At 38.7% G+C, this 27,987-nt stretch overlaps 1 protein-coding gene across 1 annotated transcript; it reads right to left on the bottom strand.

The window, feature by feature from the left end:
- Window positions 1-99: 99 nt before the first annotated feature.
- LOC137255286 (uncharacterized) lies at window positions 100-12,945 on the bottom strand. Its single transcript, XM_067792740.1, has 4 exons — window positions 12,765-12,945; window positions 2,269-2,571; window positions 2,085-2,205; window positions 100-166 (listed from the first exon to the last, which is right to left on the bottom strand). The coding sequence occupies exons 1-4, from the start codon at window positions 12,943-12,945 to the stop codon at window positions 100-102; spliced, it is 672 nt and encodes a 223-aa protein (XP_067648841.1).
- Between the last annotated feature and the right edge of the window lie 15,042 nt (window positions 12,946-27,987).

Here is a 27,987-nt window from a genome sequence, read left to right as displayed (position 1 = left end):
TGTAGACGTCTGAAAGGAATCACAATATGAATGCGCACAAATATGCAAAATAGGGTCACACCATCTAACTGGATACAAGGATTCGAACTCAGAAAAACATCAGAACTCAACTACCTTTTTGCAGTCGGAACTATTTGACAAAACCAGGATTTGTCCTTGGAAGCAGCTGCAGCATCAGTATGTCATATGGTTTCTTGTTTTTCTTCTGCTCGTGGCTCCGGTGTCCCTTACATGCGGAAGTGTATTAGGGCCACGGTGATTTTTTGGGTCTCATTATTTACTAGATATTATCTCCTACGTAGGAGATACTAAGTCCTACGTAGGAGCCTCACATGAAGACAAGCAAAACTTTCGGAGAACGTGTCATAACGAGAATTTCATATCAGAAACTTCCCCTCCCCCCTCCTCGGTGTGTGTGTGTGTGCGTGCATGTGTGTATCTGTCTATGAGTGAGAGTGAGAGTGAGAGAGAAAACACCAATAACTGCAATTAGATGAAGGTCCAAGTCACCCAAACGTAACACACACACGCACGCACCCACGCACAATAACACTGTGTATCAACACTGCGTTAGTGTCATAAATATATATATTGACGTGCATTTCTACTACCTAACGTCCTGCCTAACCAAAAGTTTCTCAATTTAATAACCACACTTCATAATCCGAACCTTTAAAAGGATATATTAAGTACTGTATGGCAGATAAGAATGAAGATCTTATGGATATCAACTTCTTTATATGAGAACACAAAGTTTCGGAGTTAATGCTTACTCCTTCATCAGGTGATTGAGAATGGGGTACAGAGTTATATTTATATGTACAGGTAAAACAATAACAAAGTAACAAGTGGAATGAATTAACGAAAGCTGGAAGCCAGTATAAACAAAGGCTGATTGGAACCCGACAGTTATGATAACAATGATGGAAGCCAATGGTAATACAGTACAGATGATGGGATATGTTTACATAACACAGGTAGGGAGTAAGGACGATGTACATGATTGGGGATAAGGATGGAAGCCAATGGTGATACATTACGCATGATTGAATGATGTTTACATAACACATGATTGGGGATTAAGGATGATGTACATGACTCATGAGGGTTGATGAGCATGTTTACATGAGGTTTGATGATGTACAAACACAAGTAGATAAGGATGTACACGGGTAGATTGGCTATACATGAATTACATAGATAGAATGTACACAGATAGATGAGATTAATTTATCAATAAGTCCCAGGCACTTGGTAGGTACACTCCTTGGTCACGGTTGATTGCTGGTTTCTGTCTCCGGATCTCGATGGCCTCTTGCAGTTTCCTTTGGCACCAGTTGTTGTTGTTGGTAGATAGTATCCTAGTGTCCTCCCATCGGATTGAATGTCCAGGGTTCTGGAGAATGTGTTCAGAGATGGCCGATTTCTGGTCGAGTTTGCTGACAGAGGTCTGGTGTTCCTTCATTCTGGTGTTGATTGGTCTCAGCGTTTCTCCAATGTATAGGTCGCCACAGTTGCAAGGGATCTGGTAGATGCATCCTCTCGGGTTAGGGTGTTCACAGCTGGGTCCTTTACCGTTGGCTTTCAGGTAGGTCTTGATGGTTTTGCCACTGGAGAAGGTGACATCGATGCTGGCTTTGGTCTTGATGAGGCGTGATATTTGATGACTGATGGGGCCAAGGTAGGGTATGGTTACTCTGATGGGTGATGGAGAAGGCTTGAGGCGGGGTTCTCGGTCCTTGAGGGTCTTGTTGATGGTGGCTGTGACGAGCTTGGGAAGGTAACCGTTTAGTGTGGTGAATGTCTTTCTGAGGTGGTCCAGTTCATTGTTTAGGGCATCAGGATGGCAGAGGGCTTTGGCACGTCTGGTAAGGGTGGCGATGATAGCTTGCTTGATCTGAGGATGGTGGCAGGAGTTGTAGTGGATGTACTGGTCGGTGTGCGTCGGCTTGCGGTATACTGAGGTTCTAAGTCCATCGTCTGTGGTGTGGAGGGATACATCAAGGAAGGGCAGGTGTTGGTTGGTCTCAGTCTCCATGGTGAACTTGATTCTAGGATGTTGGTCGTTGAGGTGGTTGAGGAGCTCGATGGGGTCGTTGTCATTGGCGATGGTGGTGAAGGTGTCGTCGACTTTGCGGTACCAATAGAGGGGCTGGAACAGAGCTGTGGAGAGGGCTGCTTCCTCGAAGGAGGTCATGAAGATTTCTGTAATGAGAGGAGAAAGAGGTGAGCCCATGGGGAGACCGTGGATCTGCTTGTATATCTTACCATTAAATGTGAAGTAGGAGGTGTCAAAGCAGCTGCGGGCGAGGTTGATGATGCTGTCTATGGTGAGATGGGTGTCCAAGTTATCTATCCTGTTGGCTAACTTGCTACGAAGGATGTCCGGGGCTTCTTCTAGTGGGATGTTGGTAAAGAGGTCCACGACGTCGTAGCTGACCGTGGTGCCTGTGAGGTTGGATTCTTTCAGCTGGTTGACAAAGGATGAAGAGTCGCTGATGTAGGACTTGCCATCTTTGCCAAATGGGGCGAGGAGACGTGAGAGGAACTGGGCGGTTGTTATTGTTTTACCTGTACATATAAACATAGCTCTGTACCCCATTCTCAATCACCTGATGAAGGAGTAAGCATTAACTCCGAAACGTTGTGTTCTCATATAAAGAAGTTGATATCCATAAAATCTTCATTCTTATGCATTTCACTTCTAAATGCCCTTCAAAGACTTGTATGGCAGATAGTATGTAAGTCCTACGTAGGAGATACTAAGTAGGAGATACTAAGTCCTACGCAGGAAACATTAAGTCCTAACGTAGGAGATATTTAGTCCTACGTAGAAGATAATATGTCCTAGGTAGGAGATAGTGACACCAAAAACTTTTTTCACCATGGCCCTAATACGCTTCCGTAGTCCCTCAAGTAGATAAGAATGATAATCAAATCTTTGTTCTGTATTGGTATACCTGTTCATGTAACTAATGAAGATTGTCACCCGTGAATGATGTTAAGTAAGTGAATGTGAGCTAAAATCTTTGTGTTTTATTGTCAGTGAGTGAGTGAGTTAATATTTAACGTCACATCGACAATATTTCAGCCATATTGTGACGGGAACATAACATTAAAATGGAATATATGAGTATTATAAAAACCTGTTGACGAAAGACAGTAAAACAACTAGAACATCACAGAAAAGAATGTAAAACTAGTAGCTATGCCTAAAACAATTGATCTATAGAGGACAATACACTATAAAACTGGGCTATAGATTGCTAACAACTGAAGGTAGATCACCATACTAGGGACCATGGGGACTTACAGTACTTTTGCTACCTGCATGGACCCTAGCTGGATTTACGTCATCCCCTCAGCCGTCAGCAATTTGGGAAATCTAGCCATACAATAAAAAAACACTTATTCTACGATTAAAAACCTGGAAATTTAGAATTTACTTTGAATATTTGTGGACTTACGTACCCTCTCAGGAGGACAATAATTTTACAATACTTCAACCCCCTTTGAGGGTACAGCCACTAACAATGCAAGTCACAAATCTAAATGATTAAAAGACATCTATTTATAGAACATATTATTCAATATGTAATAAAAAATCAATTTCTTTCAAAAAACCAATGATTAAATGAGAATTAACGTTTGTGAAAAATATCCTTAACAGTTTTCACATTGAAATATTTATCCCTTGTGACGGAGAATTCAACACAGTCAAGCAGAATGTGCTTGACCGTGACTCTCTCATCACAAGGGATACAAAACGGAGGATCTTCACCTTTCAACAGGTACTTATGGGTATATCTTGTGTGGCCAATACGACATCGTCGCATGATTACCTCTTCAAATCTGGACTGACAACCCAAGTAGGTGTAACCAATATACGGTTTTATTTCATGTAATTTATTGATACCTTCTTGAGTGTCCCTCTTCTTCTGCATCAGATCACGGATATACGTTCTAATGCAAGCTTTGTAATCCGAATATGGAAGAAGAAGTGGTGTCACAGATTTGTTGAGTGCTGCTTTTGCAGCACGATCGGCCATCACATTCCCAGAAATACCTACATGACAGGGTTACCAACAGAAGACGATGTCGTATTGGCCAGTAGCAAGAGCATTATACAGTTCAATAATTTCAATTAAAAGTGGTCTTTGTTTACAAGAAATATTTTAATAGCCTGAAGGCAAGAAGGAGAGTCGGAATATATTATATTCCGTTTACGTTTAGGGTGTCTTTGAATATATTTAAGAGCTGTCAAAATGGCGTTAGCTTCTGCTGTAAAAATAGAACTATTGTCTGGTAATCTAGTAGATATTGTTCTGGATCCAATGACAGTGGCACAAGCAACCACCGTCCTTGGACCCATCTGTAAATAAGGATTTGTAATTGTTATATGTATGTTTCAATTGATTATATTCTTGTTTATACTGTAATTCATTCGTTTCTGATTTTTTAAATGTAGTTAATGTTAGGTCAACCTGTGGTCTAACCAACTGCCAAGGGGGAGAAGAAAGAAGACGGAAAGGAGCTATATTGTCCGGCTCAATACCACCAGCAGCAATAAACGGCTTTATTCTGAACCCAAGAGGTTGGAACAAGAGAAGACTTTTTGCTATACAAATCCTCATAAAGAGGATTGAGACACAGTTATATGCAGGGTTAGAATCGTTAGAGTATAGTTTTGTGATATATTGTAAAGATAATTCGATACGGCGTTGTGCAAGAGATGGTTCCTCGGCCTCAACGTAAAGACTGTCAAGAGGTGAAGTTCGGAAAGACCCCAGACAAAGTCTCAAACCTTGGTGGTGGACAGAATCAAGAAGTTTAAGGTTGCTTTTGCAGGCTCCACCATATACGATGGAGCCATAATCAAGTTTAGAACGTACGAGTGATCAATATGGAGAAGGGCAGCTTGATCCCCTCCCCATTTAGAATTTGACACCACTTTCAACAGGTCAAGTGCTTTCAGGCATTTAGTTTTAAGTGATTTAATATGCGGTAAAAACGTTAAGTGTGAATCAAAGATAAGACCCAAGAACTTGGCTTCCTTCACAACTTTAATCGGCGTGCCATCTAGAGACAGTTCAGGGTCTTTATGTGGTTTGTATTTACGACAAAAATGTATGCAGTTAGTTTTTGATTTAGAAAATTTAAAGCCATTTTCAAGACACCATTTATTTATCTTGTTTAAACACAACTACAATTGCCGTTCAATGGTATGCATATTTTTACCATGACAAGAAACATTAAAATCATCCACAAATAACGATGCATCAATTGAATCGTTTAAAACTTTAGATAAACTGTTGATCTTGATGCTAAAAAGAGTGACAGACAAAATACTGCCTTGAGGAACACCCTGATCCTGATTGTAATGATCAGACAGAGTAGAACCCACACGGACCTGGAACTGCCTGTTATTTAAAAACTTGGCTATAAATTCAGGCAAACGACCTCGCAACCCGAAGTCATGTAAATCTCTTAAAATGCCATATTTCCAAGTAGTGTCATATGCTTTTTCAAGATCAAAAAAGATAGACACAGCGTGTTGTTTGTTAATGAGTGCGTTTTTAACAAATGATTCCAGTCGCACTAAGTGATCGATAGTACTTCTGTTTTTCCGGAAACCACATTGTATATCTGTGATAAGGTTATTTGTTTCCAAGTACCAAACAAGTCGATTATTTATCATGCGTTCCATGGTCTTGCAAACACAGCTAGTTAATGAAATCGGACGATAATTGGATGGATCCGTATGATCACGTCCAGGTTTAGGTATTTGTACTACTATGGCGTTACGCCATGAGGGAGGAAAGTTACCCTATGTCCAAATATCATTAAACATATTTAGGAGAGTTTCTAGGCAGGATTCTGGTAAGTGCTTCAGGAGTTGATAATGTATGTTATCAGCTCCTGTAGCAGTGTCATGAGCTTGATCAAGAGCAGTATGGAGGTCATGAATAGAAAACGTTTCATTATCATTATCCCCATTATCAAAATTGAAATTAATAGTTTTCTTTTCTTCTTGTTTTTGATATTGCTGGAATTTTGGTACATAATTTGAAGAGAAAGAGTGTTTAGCAAGGGTTTCACCTAGTTTATTAGCAATATCTGATTTATCAGTAAGCAATTGATCTCCATGTTTAAGATGATGGACAGTAGATTTAGTACCTTTACCTTTGATTTTCTGGACCATGTTCCATACCTTGGACATGGGTGTCCGAGAATTTATTTTGGATACATAATTTTTCCATGATTGGCGTTTGTTCTGTTTAAAAGTACGCCGTGCTTTAACATTTAAAAATTTAAATTTATTTAAATTATGCACCGTGGGATGGCGACGGAAATTATGTTCTGCTTTTTTCCTAGCCTTCCTAACTTGTTTCCACTCATCGTTGAACCATGGTTTTCGAATATGTGGAACTGCAGAGGAACTTGGTATACACTCACCAGCTATAGAGTTCAATTCATCAGAAAAGCATTTAATAGCACCAGGAATGTCAATAAACCGTTCGGGTTTAAGTTTTTCCGAACACAGTGTCTCATATAGCCCAGTTAGCCTTTTTAAAATTCCGCCTTGATGATGGAGGAACATCAGATGGAGTTACAGCTTTTAATATAGTAGAAAAATGATCACTTCCACAGAGGTCATCGTGGACTGACCAGTCGAATTCATTAAGTAGTTCTGAATTTGTGAGTGACAAGTCGAGAGCAGAATAAGTCCCTGTACCAGGGTGTAAATATGTGTTGGAACCATCATTATAAATACATAAATCATTGTCAGAACAAAGTCCTCCAACAATTTACCTTTAGTGTTTGTATTTACACTACCCCAGAGTGGGTTGTGCCCATTTAAATCTCCCATTATAATACAGGGCTTCGGGAGCTGATCATATAGAGCTTGAAGATCGGTTTTGGCAAACGCCGAAGACGGCGAAATATATAGAGAGCATAGTGTAAACGCTACATGTAAAGTAATTCTCACTGCAACAGGGCTTTGAATAACGGTTTTGTCTGACTAGAACAGATGACCCACCAGAGGCTGTACCACCCGGAGGTGAAAAACAATGATATGCATTAAATTGACGAAGGTCAAATGTATCTGTTTGTTTTAAATATGTCTCTTGGAGACATATCGCTGAAGGTGTAAAATCTTGGACTAATAGCTGTAATTCATGTAAATTAGTCCTCAGTCCTCTGAAGTTCCACTGTACAATATTATTGGAATAAACTATCTTTTGGAGGGATTTATTGGGGATCTACCCCGCACTCTTTTGGAGGGCGACAGGCTATGTGACCTAGAATGGACGTTTACAGAAACGGCCATGTCTTCCAGAGACCCGCATTTATTAAATAACTGAATTTTATTTTGTGACCCCTTAGGAGCTCTGCCACTTTGTTGTTTTGAAGCATCAGGGTTTGGCTTCGGTTTACTTTTCACCGTTTGTTGACTATCGGCTGTCGATTGAGACTTTGAATGTGATTGAGATGATGATGATTTGTGATCAGAAGAAGACTTTGAGGTACTAAGAGGTGATTCCTCAGTCTGAGATGATAGAGCAGGGTAACAAAGCTGTGGAGAATCACAATTTACCCACGTCAAGGTAGTTTGGCAACCTGTGGATGATTTTGTTCTTTTAGAGCTAGACCCAGATGCTGTTTTTGCTACTGTGGCATAACTTTCTGGAAGATCAGATCTCTTTACCATTTTTTGTGCCTCAGAAAAGGAGATATTTTTAGTAAACTTTATTCTGTTTATCTCCATTTGCTCTTTCCAAATTGGACACCGTTTAGAAAATGACGAATGATCGCTTGAGCAGTTGGTGCATTTTGGTGCATCACTGTCACAATCTTCTGTTATGTGTGTCTTCTCACCACAGTGAGCACACACAACAGACAGTGTGTAAGTATTCTCACCGTGTCCATATTTCTGACGTTTAATCCTCTCAATGCTACTGTCGAACCCATTCGACAGGAGTGCAGGATAATGACATCTCCAAATAAAACTTGCAATAATTATTCAACGAGTCGGATTTACGTGTCATATGAATTATGTATGGAATGTGCTAATTCTCATCTATTTAAATATGTAATGTTCAATACGTTTATATACCTTAAAACGAAACGCCCGCGAATTAAAAATGAGATCGCCGAATTTCTCGGCACGCAGTCGAAAATAACGGCCATTGTTGACTTCCAGCGCACCACGCCGTGTGGTACCCAGTCTAATATTTTCTTCATAATGAAATATTTTTTGATAGTTTAGTCGATATTTTTTGTTCCTTGACGAAGAGAAAGCTCATAAGTTTCCCATTTTCTAAAAATTAGTAACTTTCGGCTCAAATAAATATAAACAAAACCAATCTCAATGTTATATCATCGATTGGACGAATAGAAACGATCATGGCAACGGCGGTAAACAAACAACTCCACATGTATCGTGATGCCGAAGAAAATGTGCCATCCTTTTGACATATCCAATTACTTTATCCGGAATTAATTACACGGTGTGAATAGGTAAATGTTATTGCCTCTGCACAGAAATTACCAGATTTAGCGATTTTATTTTGATTTGGTTTGATAAACCTTCCAACATTCACAAAGTTGACAGCCGTTGGTGACCCGAAAGGGCGTGGCCAAACTCGCGGTCTTTCTAAGTGACAAGATACGAAGGATGTTTGAAAATATGCGTTCATAAGCAGAATCTGAACACATACACATTGAAAGAAAACGACTCAATACCTATATAATGCAGATCATGAAACGGTATCACAATATTTGTAATTGTACCCACCCTTGATGAAACCGGAAGCACGAACACGGCATGGCACTCGTGGAAGTAAAATGTGAACGAGTTGGAAAACGACCATTGATACATTTTCTAAACTGATTCAAATTCCCGTAAGATCCATACTATACACCAGAATTACCTTTCAGTCATCCTCAGTCATTTACTGTTAGTTGTGTTCAATAGCAGTTGTCATTTGTTGCTTGTGTTGTAGTATTTCTCCTGAAGTTAGCCGTCGATGTGTTGATCTTTAGTTTAGCAAATCCGAAGTCGATGATTTTCGCGGTCTATTTTTTTCAAAGAATGTTCTGACACGGGGAGACATATAAATTGTCAGTGTGTCGTAACAATAACAATAACAATATTCTTCTGTGTATATCGTTACAAGAAGTACAATTTTGATGATTGAAGATGTCATGAAAAAAAATCATTTTTCCTTTTGCAGAAACGAACGAAACCAGAGCTAGTGTGAGAATGTAACGTACAGTAAATGTATGTCATAAAAATTAATTACTGCTTAGAAAACAACTGTCATCGCCTTTGTGAATCAGTATTTATTTTAGACATTAAAACAGCTAAACATCACATCTTTTGTTCACGAATTTGGAGCAAAATTGAAATTATTTTGTTACTCCAAACAGCAGAGCTTTCGGAGTTAATTCTGCCTAGTATAATGCAGGTAATGTTTCAGATCAAATTGTTTGACGTGTGTGCATATTTGTATAAAAAAATCATGTCATGTGGCTCAGTCTGTGGTTCCATAGAGCTTTTAGAATCTAAATTGCACTAGTGCAATCTGAACTGCAAAATGTACCTCATGTTTATGGCCATACTTTTTACCTACTTGCAAACTGTCTATGTTCATATTTTACTGTTAAAACAGACTTCATCTGGGAAAGAGACTGATGATCCAAACTCTTGGAGCAGTGATTACACTGACAGTGATCGAAAGACAGACTCATTTTTTTCTTGTGATGAAATTTCATGAAGTAATATGAAATTATCATACCAGACCTAGAATAATTTTGTTGTAGTGATGTTTTGAATATGGAATATCAAAACTACAAGTGACAGATAATTAAGTGTTGAGTAGGAGGTGCAACCTATGTTAGTCTTTGGCATCAAGGTAATCATGTGGTGGCAAGTAAATTTCTTTTTTCCTAATACTGAGCTCTGCAGTGAGTGGTTTTTGTTGTCCAGTTTGGAGCTATTCTTTAAGATTTCAATTTGGATTTTTTTCATCGCCATGTGTATATGGCAAAGACATATATATCAAATGCTTCCAGATCTTTAACGGAAGACTGCTCAGTCCTTGGCATTTTGTTATTCAAGGAAGACCGTTCTTCATGTTTCTTGTTTCATGATGGTTTAGGCTATTGAACACAAAATAATTGGAGTATATCACCATCAGACACTTCAGCAAACAGAAACAATCCTTGAAAGTTCATTAGACCCATTTCATATTGTGACATTGCTCCTAAACCCAAGAAAAGACAATAAGGTAGAATAATATATATTTACAGAATATGAAGCCTGTTTACTTTCACCAGAGACAATATAACTTCTTATATGTATATGGTTTCTTTTTTATCAAATGATAACATTTTCTGATAAATTTACATGTACTGTTACTTCAACAACATAATTGACATTATTTGTCACGTGCGATTCAAAATAATTCAGCAAACAAAGTGGTACTGTTGAAAACAAAAATAACTCATCACCCATTTGTATTTGATATACATTTTGGCACGATATTATGAAGAAATAAAATACACAAAATAATTTGTAACATCTATCCATATATTTTATGGCATACATGTAGTTGTAATAAAAAATTGTTCAAAACTGTCAGCTTTCCACATTACTGAAAGACATTAATTAAAATTTGGTTATTTACACGTTGCTAATGCATTGACAGATTTTAAGTGTCTTTGCCCTTGTCTATTTGAGAGAGAAAAATAATTGTCATATTATTAATATCATTTAACATATTAAAGTATATGAAAAGATTTAAAGTTGTAACCAGTTATGAAACATAAAGCATTGACAAATCTATCATAATTATTCATCAAGAACGTTAATTCATTGCATAAAATTATGAATGTAATTCAACTTGTTCTAAAGTGAGACGTATAACTTTCCCAATCATGTAATATGAACGCAATTTTTATCAAATCACCTCCGATATCATGTGAAACTATAACTGAAAATATATTTTTGTTTATAAAACATGTATACTGCAGTTCTTACTACACTACATCGTCATAAAAAGAAAAGCATGAATGTTATTTTGAAACACAAATGCCACGCCCATATCCGCGCACCTGTTGTTGAGAATGATGTTTGTACACGTTTCTGTGTTGGACCATGTGAAAAAAAGAATAAGCTGGGATCAACATGCATCACAATTATATCTTTGCTATCTTTATATTCAGTGGACAATAAAGTAATGTGCCTAATATGAACAAAAATTCAAATAAAAGATACTGAAAAACTTGCATCTGCAGTGTTGATCGACTACTGTTTCCGGGTCACGGGAGCATACAAGGTCAAACTGGTTCGGCTATGTGCGAATTATATAGTCAAAAATACACCAAGAAAATTCTATGAGCTCTGATTAGTTACTTTAAACAGTTATTTGTGCTAAATTCAGACGAAATATCTCCATCTTTTCTGTTCATATTCAATACCGAATGAATTTCATCAGGCATCCCCGTCTGTGACATCACATCCGGTGACCTTTGCACTAACTAGAAAACAAGTTAGATTTCACGATCTTAATTTTCGTCCGTCTTTCGTCATACTAAACGGAAAATGATACATGGAACACGTGTACAATGAGAAATTCTCCCTCTTTCACCAGGTCTTACACAGAAGAGTTCTGTAATCTTTCTTCTGACCAAAAAAGCTATATTTTATGTAGGAGTTCGACGAAGCGCGCCATGTTTGTTTTTTTGTATGCGTAACACGATTTAACACCGTCTTTTTGTGGGTTTGTGCAAAAATTAATGAACCATAAAACTTGATATTTGCACTCATGAATGCTTATGAATCATGTATTGTATTCTGCTATTTTCATTACATGACACGTTTAAATAAACGTAATAGTGCCATTTCAGTAAGACCTGTTATGACATCGAAAATGTTATTTGTTTACGACGAACGTTTTCGATTATTTTTTTTTCAGAATTATTTTTTAATTTGTCGTCGCGCAGATATTTGCCGATACAAATATACGAAATTAAAGTCAGATACTTATGAAATATCAGTAATACGAATATTGAAATCGGTTTGCGATAATTGGACAATTTATACGGTTCCTAGTATAAATCGCATCCGGCTACCAATTGAGTAATTCAGGTAAATTCAGGAAAATTTACTATATTTATGTTTGTCTTGTAATTAATATCTGTACGTTTGAAATTACCTGGATATTTTTTGATAATAATGTTTATTTTTGTATGTAGTATTAATGAGCTGAATATTTTTTCAGTTGTCCTTTATTTAGTGACGCACTGAGTGTTTGAAATCACCCACCCTCTTATTAACGCCTTATGCCGAAATTAATTCAGCAGGCTAAAGGTTAAAACACCTGAGCGGGTTGGGTATGTAAGTATCAACACTGATATTACAATATCCTGCTCTTACAGATTTTGGAATACTTGGAGAAGAGAAGTAGAAGAGATATGTGTTAGTAGGTTTTGTTTCTGAGTTATCTGAGTTTAAATCTTTTAACAAAAGTCACCCCTTGATCTTTCATTTCTGATACGATGTCAAACTCAGTCATATCTGCAAACAATTGATCTCGGTCTCTAACAATCCCTTTGCTCATGTTCAGAGTGTGGAGTAACTGAAACCTGGACTCCAACAAACAGCTCAGTTGACAACAGGTTGGTTGATTGCTGTTTCCTGCTACATTCTACAAGTAGGGAACCTGAATACAGTCGTCTGATATTTCTTACCTCACCTGCGATGCCATGTATACCTTTTGATACCGCAAATGGGTTTAATTTGAAAGGTGATTTATCAAGAGTCTCGATCACTAGAAATCGTGGCCAGTAGTCAACGGTCGGAATAGACGGTCGTAGTTCATCATCATCATTGTCAAGTTGACGCTTGTTTCTTTTAATGGAGGTTGTGTACGCCATAGTTACTTTAACATGGTTCATCATCTGAGCTCCCCACCCACCACGGAGTATCACAAGGACAATGCTAAAAAGAACTGGGCATCCGACTTGCAGCACCAAGGATACTCAGATGATATACTCCAGCAGAAGAATTATAAATAATAGATCCACCAGATTGGCCCATGAGCCACCGCCTTCTGGAATAAGACTCTAGGCAAAGTTGATATTATCATATTTCACAATCCAAAAAGTTAGAGATCAATAGTAGTGCCAAGAAAATTCAAACAATTCCAAATAAAATTTGAGCAATGACACATACACAGTCCATGCACAGGGCTTGGCATGACCAGCCAATTGGCAGAATCGGGCCCATTCAACCACCCGTCTAGGTGAAGTCAGGGCCAAAGTGGTGCATTGGGCATTAGGGACACTGGTCCTGCTCCCATGCCCTCAACCACCAGGATCCCCTAGTTCACCGACACAGAGCCGCAACCCACGGCAAACGGGCTGGTGGACCAAATATCCCCCCGGATCCACAACGGCGGCGAACGGCTCTCAGCGTTACCCAGCACCCACCACGAGGAGGTGACCGTTCACGGGTGCCTTATTGTGTGTGCGGCAATTGAGAGAACCATGTGATACAACCATGTATTTGGGAGTGAGAAAATTGGTTCAGTTCTGGTCGTAGGTAACCTTGGCAGCTCTCCTATCCGGCACGCTGTAATAACAGTTCTGACAGGTGCCAGTTTACATAGCTTCCACTGTATATATTATACAAAACGAACACGTTTAGCTGTCCATTACTTGTATAAGATATGCCTCATGAGTGTGGTAGGAAAACCACTCATTCTGTGAGCTGATAGGTCGGGAAAGGTCACATGACCCGTTAATGGCACTACTCAGTGCCTCTTGGTAAATATCTTCATATGATTTATTGGAATCATAAAATCATTCGATCGTCGACATTGAAAGAACATTGACCATAAAGTTTGTATGTGTCATTAAAATATATATATACAAGAAATATATACTAAAAAAAATTATTTGTTTCAAGACTGATACCATGTTGATGCAACCTGCTTTCATATTTTGCCAGGTAAAAATTGTCATATTAAACTTACTAATTAATTTGTGTTTACCACAGTACACGATCGGTTTTTGCTGTAACCTGCTTTCATATTGTGCCAGGTTAAAATTACCAATTCATTTGTGTTTACCACAGAACACGATTGCTTTTACAGTATGTACAAGAATCGCAAATCTTTAGTTGACTTTGAAAGATAGAAAAAGTAGGTAAATTACAACAGCATGATCCTCGGGACCAAGCCAATATGTTCACAGGGGCGTTGGAGTAGCCTAGTGGTTAAAGCGTTCGCTCTTCACGCCTAAGCGTGAGTTGGTTAAAATTTATCGTCACATCGGCAATATTTCAACTGTATCATGACGATAACAATAATAATTCCACTGTAGATCAGTGAAAGTAGCCACTAAAACCTTGTTGACGAAGAACAATAAAACCGCTAGTATATCACAGATATCCATTTAAGACTAGTAATTTAATCGAAAACAGTTTTACTGTAGAGGAAAATACAATATAATAACGGACTATGGATTGCCAACAACTGAAGGTAGATCACCATGCTAGGAACCTTGGGGATTAAAGTACATTTCCTCGATGAACCACAACTGGATTTACACCATCCCTTCACCTGTTAGCAATTTAGACACATCCAGCCATATATGAAACCTACACATACGCCACGATTATATAAAGTGGAAATGTTTAACATACTTTGAATGGTCACGCCTAAGATCCGTCAAAGATTCCCACATGGGTACAATGTGTCAAGTCGTTTTCTGGCGTTTTCTGGCGTATTATTACTGGAAAAGTGGCATAAAAATAGACCCACATTACTGTTGCTGAGAGTGGAATATTCTGGAAATATACCTTCAAGGTTCTGAATGAACCAATGGGAAAGTTACTCATTGTATGCAGCTTATGATAAGATCCTGTCCAGCCTTCCTGATAAACACGCACACGCATAGTGCTGAACACACCAGTGGTGTCCATTGTTCTCCGGATGTTGCAGAAGCAAAAGGCAGTCGATGGCGGAAATGAACGTCGGAAATTGACAGACAGTTGTACAAATCTGAAAGGAATCCTACTACGTGGACCATACGGAACCCTAAATCTGAGCATTGCATTGCTGAAATCAAGAACATGACCAACTCAAATCCTTGCATGATTTCATGTCCTGTCTCCAGGAATAGGAACTGCCTGCCTGTCTTTAAGTCTCTCAGACACTATAGATATATTAGTTTTTTCGAGGAGAAGATAGCAAGCATCCGGGCCTACTTGTACGGAGCGATCTTAGCGCTACGGTGATTCTTGAACATAGGCTTAAAATAGTTATAGCGCTAAGATTGCTGTGTGCAAGTGGGCCCGGCTCAGATCTTAATACATGGGAATTGTCTGACTCTCTATCAGGCGGATATACCTCACATATGCATCTTGACAAATTCGATGTATTTCCTGAGGAAGAGATAAAAAGGCTGATAAAAGCTCAAAACCTTTATGTGTGACGGATTCCATCCCTACCAGGTTCATGCTAGAAGATATTATCCTTCCGGTCATTACACAAATCGTACAACTCAGGTTGGTCTCATGACACGTTCCAGAACGCCAGAAACAAGCTACTGTGAAGCCCTTATTGAAGTAACCACGCCTTGATATGGCCAGCTGATACCCGTCTGAAATCCTTTGTGTATAAAGTGCTGGAAAAATGTGAATAGCCATCTTTCTGCTCATTTAAGAAACCCACAGTCTTTACAATGAGTTCCAGTCAGAGTATCGGAGCAATAACAGCGCTGAGACAACCTTACTTCATGTAATGGATACTGTGTTTGGGGCATTGGTCTGGTTTGTCTGCCCGTTCTTCTTGATTTATCAGCAGCGTTCAATACGACAGGCTACAAACAGCTTCGTGATTTTTTTTGTGCTCGTCCAAAGTATTAGATCTCAGACACGCAACCTTTCATGCGGTGTCCCGCAAGGTTCTGTGTTGGGACCGATGATACTAACTCTCTACTCCAGCGGTCTAGGGGACCTGATTACTCAGCATAACATTTTACATTACTGTTATTACAATCAGCTCTTAGAAAAACTCAGTGTCAATGCTGCACAGACAAAAGTTGCAGAAGTTGAAGCATCAGCCCCTCCTGGATTCCGCGGCAAATTTTTAAGAATTCTGCGATAAATTTAAGCAAATTCTGCATCCCATTTTTCAACGTTCTGCAAAACATTCTGCGGTTAAAACATTTAGAAAAAACAAGAACGTTATACAGACCTTCATGTTTTAATTCTCAAACACAGGTATAAAGTTAAGTCGACAATACAAATCACATCCTGAGTAAGTTTGATGACAAAGCACCCACCTTTTTTCTGTGTTTGATAATTAAACACTCGCTGAAAGTTATTTCTCTCCTCTCAATAGTAACTTTGATGCAGACGAACAACTTCCGGTTTCATGATCGATTTTGAGAATGTAATTGCAGTGTCAAATTCATCTACTTTTATTTGAAAGATGCCTAAAACTTGCTTTATTAATAAAGTATCTTTAATCGTGTTTATTTTGAAAATGTTGTCACGATAAATATGCCAGTCCATTTTATGTGTAACCAATTCTACTTTTGACAATAACTCTACTTTTCGTTTCGGCTGAAATCAGGTTTCACTCAGTTTTTAAAAGAAGCAAATTCCGCGGCAGAAAAGTGGCAAATTGTGCACGGATTCTGCACGACCAGATTCAGCGGACCAGACGTTTTTCTGCATGGCAAGATAAATTCTGCGATTTTTTCTGCAACCGCGGAATCCAGGAGGGACTGAATTATGTACAAGAAATGTTAAGACTTGAATCACCACCTGTAAACTCCATTTGATCGATAACAAAAAGACGTTCTCTTGGCTTGCTCACCAGCCACAAAGCTGAACCTAGTTCTGGAGACTTCATTTTCTTTATTAATGAATTAGTTGATGAAATGAATACATGTGGCCTACGAGGAATATTCGTGAAAAATGGAATGAATGATATACTTTTACTGTTATTTGCAGACGACGTCACTCTTATCCATGACACAGTAATAGGTCTACAAAGAAAACTGGATACGTTAAATTCATTCTGTTTCAAATGGGGTCTAGAGGTTAACTTGGATAAATCCAGCATTATTGTTTTCAGGAATGGTGGTTACCTTCGTAATAACGAAAAATGGTTTTATGATGGTACAAGTATGAATGTTTTACCTCATTATAAATATCTTGGCATTGTCTTTACATCGAAATTGTACTGGTCTAAAGCATGTGAAACATTAGCTTTACAAGCTAGGAAGGCTTCATTTCCTATTTTTTCTCTATTCAAGACATATCAAAGTACATCTCTGTCTGTGGCATCCACTATATTCGATAGCACAATTGCACCAATTTTACTTTATGGTGCAGAAATATGGGGTTTTACTTATCGTGCAAGCATTGAAAAAATGCACACGTATTATTTCAAAAGATACCTTCGTGTTAGCAAAAACGTATCGTCGAATATTGTAGTCGGTGAAACGGGTAGAAACCACCTTTGTGTGCAGTATTTCACCCGTTGTATAAAATACTGGTGTAGACTCCTGAATGTGGAAAGTTATCGCATCCCAAAGGCATGCTATGAACTGCTAAAGAGATATGACGACAGTGGTGGTCACAATTGGGTATCCCATGTACGTTTACTTTTATTTCATTCTGGATTTTCTTTTGTGTGGTTATCGCAAGATTGTGGCGAGGTAACAAGCTTTATTAATGTTTTTAACAGAGATGTAAAGATATAGATTTCCAGAATTGGTATGCAAAAATCACTTCTTCGTCATTCTTAAATCATTACTCATCATATAAATCTGTACTTGAACCTGAAAAATATATATCAGAGTTTTGTTACGAAAAAGATCTTTTACGTGTTTTATTTAAATTCAGATGCATGAGTCATAAACTTAAAATTCAACACCGTCGCTATAATAGGATAAACTCTGATTCCATGAAATGTGATAAATGTAACTGTAATTTAATACAAGATGAGTATCATTTCTTGCTCGTATGTCCATTTTACTCACAACAACGTTCTATTTACATTCCTGATTTTTATATTATATCCCCAACCAGATCAAAGTTTACTCAGCTGCTTGCAACAAAGAACGTCAAACTACTAAAAAATGTTGCAATTTACCTGAAACTATGTCTACCCGTATAAACTTGTTCACCTGTCCATGTGCTATATTATGCTCATTTAATTGTACTCTTGGTCATGTGGCCATAAATACCGAATAAAGCTCTTCCTTCCTTCCTTCCTTTAATCGTGTTTATTTTGAAAATGTTGTCACGATAAATATGCCAGTCCATTTTATGTGTAACCAATTCTACTTTTGACAATAACTCTACTTTTCGTTTCGGCTGAAATCAGGTTTCACTCAGTTTTTAAAAGAAGCAAATTCCGCGGCAGAAAAGTGGCAAATTGTGCACGGATTCTGCACGACCAGATTCAGCGGACCAGACGTTTTTCTGCATGGCAAGATAAATTCTGCGATTTTTTCTGCAACCGCGGAATCCAGGAGGAACTGAATTATGTACAAGAAATGTTAAGACTTGAATCACCACCTGTAAACTCCATTTGATCGATAACAAAAAGACGTTCTCTTGGCTTGCTCACCAGCCACGAAGCTGAACCTAGTTCTGGAGAATTCTAGCAAAAGACACTCTACATTTCTATCACACCACTATGCTTACAGCATCCTCTGGAGAGAACCGGAAGCAAAACGAAGGGAGACAACTCCCCGGTCGACAGGTAAAAATACACAGCCAATTGTTCAGGGTGTCTGTTCAAATCCAAACTCAGCGGTTTAAACCTTTGTGACCCATAACAATTAGGAGTTAATTAATGTGACATTATAATTAACAAAACACAATGCCATCCTCATCACACATGGGTATTGTTTATCACAAGATTACACCTTTTGTATACTTAATTAGTGTGTAATTTTTTTTCTTATCTAAGTTTGGTTCACACAAGTCTTTAAAACTAAGCATTGTATACCCCAAAGTGTTGAATATAGCTTTTAGTACAAGCATAGAATAAATTGCAAGTAATATTCATACCGTAGTAATGATAAAAATTTGCATTAACCTAATTTTAGTTTTAATATCTACTAAAAATGTTCTTTTTTCTTCTCAGTCATTTTCCCTCAAATTTATCTATTTTCTCAAAATAGTCAGTTGTGAATTAAATAATTAAACTTTCCTTTTGATGTTATTTTCTTAATGATGTGTACCATTGACGTTTTTATTTTTTCCCTGTAGAAAATAATAAAATACAAACAGCAGACAACGTGTAAGATGACTAGTCCAACAAAACTGTTAAAAATCCCCAAAAGATGCAAACCAACATGGAGGAACAAATAATATATTGTGATTAATTCATGTTAAAAAGTGGCTCAAAATACGTTGTTAGATATGGATTTAAGGACGACAATACAAGATCTCACTAACGGCTCTAGAAATTTGGAAATTCACGTTACATTTTCTGTCGATTTAAACAAGTTACTTGGAATCTCTGACCAAGTTCTGTACCGAAAATAAAAACACTCACAGATCAAAGAATGATTTAGTGAGCATGTAAGTAAAGTAGGATAACAAGTGAAAAAGAAATAATTAGTGCTAAGAGAAACCTCTATGTTAAGATTTTTTGGTATTTGTGTGTTGGGAGTAAATCCACATGGCCTCTCGTATAGTGATGAACCTTCACTTGCTGGTGATCTATAGTCCGCTTGTACAGTATGTACCTGCAGACAGTCTACATGTGCACCTAGCCAAGGGAGCCGGACCGGTCTCCTACCCGGATGTGCCTGCCTCGCACATGCATCTCTCGAACTGCGTCACTTTGGACACAGCGCTTTCAATGTCTCAATTAAACTTGTGCTGCTCAGTTGTCTATTGTCCTAGTCCTAGTGTCACATTGTTACATGGTCTCTGCGAGTCATCACCGCCATGAAAACAGTGTTTGCTCGCCATGGTATCCCAGACGAGGTATTTACAGACAATGGTCCCCAGTTTCGTAGTCATGAGTTCAGACAGTTTCCAGAGGATTGGCAATTCAAGCATACCACGTCTAGTCCAAATTATCCACAATCGAGCGGTTTAGCGGAAAAAAGCAGTTCAGATTGTAAACATTTTGTGTAAGGAACGTCAAGGGATTGCTTGCTTACAGAGGCTCTGCTTTGGATAGTGGGCAGTCCCATGCAGAGATTCTCATGGGCAGACGTATTCGCGCTAATCTACCTATTCCTGTGAAACTTTTGCAAGTTTCTAGGTCTCGTAAACTTGCTAAATTCAAAGAGAATCAGAAATTAAAACAGAAGCGCTATTACGGCAGGTTTACTAAGCCCTTGAGTAGGCTACAGTGTGGTGACAGAGTTGCAGTGCGTGGTCATCAGTGGAGTGATTGGTCACAACGTGGTACAGTCTTTGAGGACGCTGGTCCAAGATCTCACAATGTCCAGACAGATAATAGTCTACCTCGACGGACTCGTGATCCTGTGTTGTCACGCACCCCGAGACCAGTGAAGAGTGCTGGAACCGCTGATGTTACAGCCTCATCGTTGTCTAGTCCATCTTCGTTGTCCGAGACGTCTCCTGTGTCTATGATGTCTCCGTCACCGACCTGTGACTAGATATGGCCGTGTCTCCTCGAGACTGGGAGTGGATTAATTGTTAATTGTTGTGTGGTTAACCATGTTTGATGTTGGAGATTGTTCCCCGCCAGTTGGAGACGTTACATACGTGAGAGGGGAGGTGTAATGATAAGAGACTTGCAGACAGTCTACATGTGCACCTAGCCAGGCGAGCCGGACCGGTCCCCTACCCGGATGTACCTGCCTCTCACGTGCATCTCGCGAACTGCGTCACTTTGTACACATCGCATTCAGTGTCTCAATTACACCTGTGCTGTTCAGTTGTCTGGTGTTGGTCCTCGTCCTAGCGTCGCTTTGTTACACAGTGAAACGTGTGAAAACCGGCCTCTCTCCAGTCCGGCAAGTTATCAGCATTGGCGTAAAATTTAAGTCCCGTTCGTGGCTTGCATATTTATCATCATTTCTACAATCCGGCACATTTTTGAAAGCGGATTATTTCTTCAGTCCCAATGAGTGCCGGTTTAGACAGCTTCCACTGTATATTGTATTGTTCTATATAGCTTACAATTGTACATTCATTGCTTATGGTGTCAACGTTCGGGTATTCTAAGAGGTTGGGAGCTATACTCTATAAGGAACTATTTGGTAGTATGGCTGTGCCACTTGTGTGTGACGGGTCAGAATTATGGGTTATATACCAAAGGAAAGAAGTAGAAAGAGCACAGTTGAAATTCTGTAAGTAATTTCTTAGAGTTGGTATATCTACATCAGATAATATGGTATTGGGGAAATTCGGACGTTTGCCTCTACAGCTGGTGTATTTGACCAGAGCAGTTAAATACTCATGCCCACTCATTACTCTAACTCCTAGCTGATTACAAAACCAGTGTTATCAGATGTCCCTTTATAATGTATGTGTACCACTTGGATCACACATATCCGAGATATGTTATTTAGATTTGGGTTTGGGTTTGTCTGGGTATTCCAGCAGGTTGGTTGCACAAAATCTTTCATCTCTTTATTCAGACAAAGATTATCAAATAATTTGCAACAGTCAAAAGTGGATTTTAAGCTTACGCACTTCCTCCAAGTGAGTGAGTGAGTTTAGTTTTACGTCGCGCTCAGCAATATTCCAGCTATATGGCGGCGGTCTGTAAATAATAATAGTCTGGACCAAACAATCCCGAGAGCCTGACCACCATAAATAAACTGGTTGGCTACAATAACTATCGCCAAATAATTCCATGTTTGCTCCAATTTCATATGTTTTGTAGATTTCGGGTATTCCACTATCAATAAACTGCAGTTATAACGAGTCCCAAGAGAACACCAGTTTTAGATTGGTGTGATAGGTATAGTCGTACACATGCATTGGAAAATGCTTCTCAATGCCACCAACAGATGACATATTGTGAATGAAAACACAGCTTTATACTGCACTTTATACTGCACTTTATACTGCACTTTATACTGCACTTTATACTGCACTTTATACTGCACTTTATACTGCAGTTAGTTGTTATGGGCATGGACAGTCACTTTCGTCATTTATGAATATAAATATGTATCAGCTCACATTTTCGTTTCACGAGTAATCGTAATCTGAAAACAAATGTATTTTATTACTCATCCGGCTGACGCCGTCGGTTCCAAATGCATTCCCGTTCTTCAAATACTCAATAACACCCGGATATTGGTCAACACATGGTATTTATCGACACTGCAAACCAAAAAGTAAAGCAAAGGGTTTTACTGTCTGCACTCTTTTAGATCGAGCAGGGTACAGCAGTGAAGTGTCATCAGCTGGCTGTTTCAGCTGGTCCCCATGGTAGCATCTGGAGCTGCTCATTTGTGACGTCATTCTAGCTTAACGTCACAATGTGATTTGAATGACGTCACCACTGCCGATGACACAACAAAACAATTGTTTGCGATGTTTCTACGTGTCAATACGCACCGAACAGTCTTGTAGTTTCCGGGAATCAAATAAATACCATTTGATCCACTCTCCTACCCAGAGTTCCATGCGGCGAGACAGGGCCCCGTTTCACAAAACTCTCGTAAGCCTAAGGTCTCGTAACTTTTCTCGTAGCATTTGTACCTCCTATGTTACAGTATGCCAGGTACAAATGCTACGAGAACATTTACGAGACCTTAGGCTTACCAGAGTTTTGTGAAACGGGGCCAAGCATAGTATCTCTGCCACAGGCCAGAAAGATGTGACCATTCGTCACATCTTACACATTTCAGTCAATATAATGTGCAAATTTCATAGCTGTTTTACTTTTGATAAGTCTACACATCTAATTAAACATCTTTGTTAAAATGCTTCAGTTTCACTGAGAAATTATCCTAAAATGTGTAACACTATTTCGATTTGCGTAGCGATCCTTTGTTTACATGGGTTGTACGGCTCCACGTGCTGTCATCGAAGCCTAGTGGTTTGAAATGTAAGTATGTATTGTCAAAACCTAGTGACGCAGTAGTAGAAATATATTTACGTAACAGTGTAAAACATTATGAAAACCTCTTCGAATCGCTTGACTTACGGCAGTCTCTGCATATGAATGAATGTGCGCATTAGTGTACAAACAAGAGAATAGTCCGGTCACGTGATATGCAAATTAGCCTGTGGCAGTGATGTTATGTCATCGCTGCGCTGGAGTGTGCATTTGATCATGTTTTTCAACCAATCAGATTAAAGAACACCGTGACATTTGGTTTACAATGTGTAATACCATCGCGTCATGCTTTATGTATGACGTCAAAGTTATGACACAATGCTAACACCTCTGTCACAGTAGTATTAGACCTTGCTTGACTCGCGGAAAGCTGAGCGTCACCACACTCCTTGAATTCTTAGGAAAGAAGTACGTTGCTCGATATTATTTTGCTATTTTGGGTGAGTAGTAAATATAATGCTAAACTATGTCCCGTGTAACACCATATTTATGAAACTCGTGAATTGTATTGGTATCCAACTCCCTTTATCTAACTCGTCAGATACCAAACCGTTCACTCGTTTCAGAAATATGGTATTACACGGGACATAGTTTAGTACTCTCTATGTATGCTCCAGTATGAGAGACAACATGTTCACGGCCACAATTTGCTTATCTGGCGATTTTTAATTTGAATTTGAATTTTTGTTTGCACTAGTCTGCTTATGTCTTTTGAGACATAAACAAGTAGTTATCGGTGTGGGAAATACGACAGATATTTATCAACAGGAGGGGCTTTTTATCACATCGTTTAGGGTATACTCTTCAGTCAGTCCGGGGCAATACCTAGACTTCCTTCAAATCACAAAGTTGTATTTCGCAATACCCATAGACACACCAAGTTCGTACAGTGTGCTCCGTGAAGAGTATACCCTGAACGAAGCGATAAAAAAGACCCTCTTTAAATCAATCATGCTTCCTCGGAAGTCGGAAACAACCTGGGGATGATGTTCAGGTTAGCACCGATCTTTCAGGAGATCTCGGCGCCATGCTTGCTACTAACTTACCATATACTGTACAGTAGTGTCCAGAAACACTAATATTTAGAACTGTCGTCTTTTTTAAGTCCAGAAAACTGTGAGAGCAAATATTTCAGTATATATCCGCTGTACTCAACAGCAATAGAAACGCAGTTTTAAAAAAATGAAATCTCATAAAAGTAAGTGTTCATGTTTATACCAACTGATTAAAACCTTGACAGAAAACCCGAGTTGCATTTCTTTTGCTGTTCAGTATACTTGAGAACTTCGCACGCGAACACGCGACCTGGTTTTAAGATTTTGTGCGTTCTTGGGAGTGTGTTTGATGGTTTGACCTTTGGTAAGAAACTAATCTGTTACTTTAAAGGTGACCATTGAATAAAACACAAAGTTTTGAAGTACCTTAGAAAAGTGGACGTGATAACCAGGAGGAGACGGTATGTATAAATTTAGTTCATATACGACTGGAAATGCAAACGAATATCAATCAATTAAGATACTGACACATTTGTTACCAAACACATGGTGAATATATTGTGTGAAAGGAATTAAAATAATATATATCATTTTCACAAAAATGTATTGATTTTCTAAATTAGAACTTATTTATTTAGGCATATGACGAAATCATACATTGTTTAAGTGTGTTTAGTTGTCAAAACCCACGACGGTCCTGACATTTTACACACTGGACAATCAAATGGCGACAAAACCGTCCCAACGATCATAAGAAAGCAGAGGGAGAGCGATTCCGAATAACTGTGTTTTTGGAATCGCTGTGAGGCTACCTGGATTTCGTGAAAAGGTGATTGTATTCTCTCAAACGGAGCATCCCGTCATAAACACTTGCAAACGTTGATAAAACCACGAACTCATACAGTGCAAGTCAAAATCATAATTGTGATCACTTTGGTCACTGTTACTGGCTTTCATATAAGTGATTGTCGGAGAGGAAATGGGAATGTACCTTTGATGGCGGCCATATTTTATTTTGAAACATATTTTTCGATCCGAAGCGAGGGAAGTACGTTGCCAACCTTTGCTCGCTTCGGTCTCATACAAGAAGACTGGTCATATTCTCTACGCTGCGGTAGGTCAAATGTATACACTGGAGCAAATGTTATTGTGAATGATTTTTTGAGAGAATGTTAAAAAGTGTAAACAAATACGTATTGTGCACAATTCGAGCAAAATGGCCTGATAACAACGCGGTCATCATTTCTAAGTTGGATAACTTGTGCCCAATCCTTTTCTTAATGAATAAAATGTGTTTAAATCATTTCCACTCTGTGCAGTTTAAGGAGACATATCTATTCGGAAAATGAATGGTTTAGCTAAATTTTCTCTCTGATGTGGGCTGGTCGTCCCTTTGGACATTCATGGACTGTGCAGTGACCCCAGTGGACACAGTGTCAGCTGAACTCGCATGTGGACTCCCTCTTGTGCTGTGGCTCATTTGCATATGCCACCTGCAATGTTCATTTCAGGGAACTGATGAGTGTTACCATATCTTCGAAAACTTGTCTTTCCATGTGGTGACATGTCATTTGCTGCAGAAACGTTTGACAGGCATTTTGTTTGTATTTGCGTGCCACACAAAGACTTTGCACAGAACAGGCTTTATTCAGTAGTTGGGGTCCAGTGGTCCATAGTACCATTGAGGTGCTTAATTACAACTACTAAGACTTTGCCTTGGGCATAGAATTGCCCACCTCATGTCTGTTATGTCTCTTAAATGTTTGATTGTTACAATATTACCCTCCAGTGTAATGCCTTGAGTGTCCCACTGCTTAGAAAGGGAAACGTAACTATACCCTAACCCAGACGGTGTGCCTGTGGCGTTCCAAAGGTCAGTAACAATAACAATAATACGACCATACATACTTCTTAGCAATAATAAATCTATCTTACAACTAGGTAGGGTATTCAGAGTCTAACGGTCAAAGATGGTCTTCTTGTAACTTGGAAATAATGTGAGATGAGACCCTGTAAAGAAGAATGAATTACATGTTGAAAAAAAGTAAATGACTTTTAGGCAGTGGGAAATTATCAGCATGTGCAGGACGCGTGCAGGAAAATGGCAAAATATTTTAACTTTAATTTGTGCTTATTTTTGTTCCGTCACTCCGTTCAACAGGATGCTGGCAGTAATAATGGAGGCGAAAAACGATCTAAATACCAGGATTGGCGCTTAAAATGTTGATTAAAACATATTTCACCTGAGTGATTAATTATTAACATAGGGTAGGAAATCTGAGAATACAATGAAGTGAGGAAGTGGGACTCTACCTTTGATGGTGGCGATATTTTTTTGACATGAAAAATATTTTTCGATCCGAAGCGAGGGAAGTACGTTGCCAGCCTTTGCTCGCTTCGCTCACATGTAGAAGACTGGTCATATTCTCTAAGCTGCGCAACCCCATTTTCGCTACAGTTTGTTTGTGATTCATCATAATTACACAGTCGTGATCCGTTAACAAATTTTCGAAAAGAGGTATTTTCCTCAGAATATCAGGCCTAGACATGTGCTGACAATATGTTCATTGTTCAGTGTGTATTCATATCCAAGATGTTGAATTATGATGAAGTGTCGGGACGCAGTTTACCTGGACTGTGTAGGTTGGCGAGGGTGACGTCACAATCATCATCACTGACCATGTACATCTGTAAAACTGCCGATTAATAAACATCCGAAATCCATCACATCGGTTGCTCTGATGTCCACCATGTTTGTGGTCAAGCTGAAGTTGTGCGGCGGTGTGATATAAATGCGCTGCGAAACGGTCTTAAAATCAGATTCATTTTTTCATTCCAAAGTGGCAGTGGCTGATGCCATTAACTGTCCAATAAAGTTTGATTACGTCACGTAGCGATGGCAGCATACGTTTTCATGTGAGCCGATTGGTCAGCTGCAGGTTATGATTTTTTTGATAAGTTGTGACGCTGATAACTTGTGACATCATCTATGCACATTACGTCACGTATTGTATTTACGGATCGTGTTATCTAGTGCCTCCAGGCATTTAGTTTTAAGGGATTTAATGTGCGGTAAGAAGGTTAAATGAGAATCGAACATTAAACCCAAGAACTTGGCCTCCTTTACAACTTTGATGGGAGTGCCATTTAAAGATAGTTCAGGGTCCTTATGCGGTTTATATTTTCTACAAAAGTGTATACGATTAGTTTTGGACTTAGAAAATTTAAAAGCGTTTTAAAGAAACCATTTATTTATTTTATTTAAACACAACTGTAATTGCCGCTCAATAGTATGCATATTTTTACCACGACAAGAAATATTAAAATCATCCACAAAAAGTGATCCATCAATTGAATCATTTAAAACCTTGGACAAACTGTTGATCTTAATACTAAATAAAGTGACGGACAAAATACTGCCTTGAGGGACACCCTGATCCTGATTGTAATGATGAGACAGGGTAGAACCCACTCGGACTTGAAATTGCCTGTCTTTTAAAAACTCTGATATAAAATGAGGCAAACGACCTCTTAACCCAAAGTCATGTAAATCCTTTAAAATGCCATGCTTCCAGGTCGTATCGTAAGCTTTCTCACGATCAAAGAAGATCGATACAGCATGTTGTTTATTTACTATAGCATTTTTAACGAAGGATTCTAAACGTACCAAATGATCAATGGTACTACGGTTTTTCCTAAAACCACACTGTATATTTGTGATCAGGTTATTGATTTCAAGATACCAAGTTAATATGTTATTCACCATACGTTCCATGGTTTTACAGACACAGCCAGTGAGAGATATCGGTCTGTAATTCGACGGATCTGTATGATAATTGCCAGGTTTTGGAATGGGGACTACAATAGCATTTCGCCATGAAGCTGGGAAA

The sequence above is a fragment of the Haliotis asinina genome, chromosome 11, assembly GCF_037392515.1.
Source record: "Haliotis asinina isolate JCU_RB_2024 chromosome 11, JCU_Hal_asi_v2, whole genome shotgun sequence".
Lineage (NCBI taxonomy): Eukaryota > Metazoa > Mollusca > Gastropoda > Lepetellida > Haliotidae > Haliotis > Haliotis asinina.
This window is presented reverse-complemented; position numbering and strand designations above follow the sequence as displayed.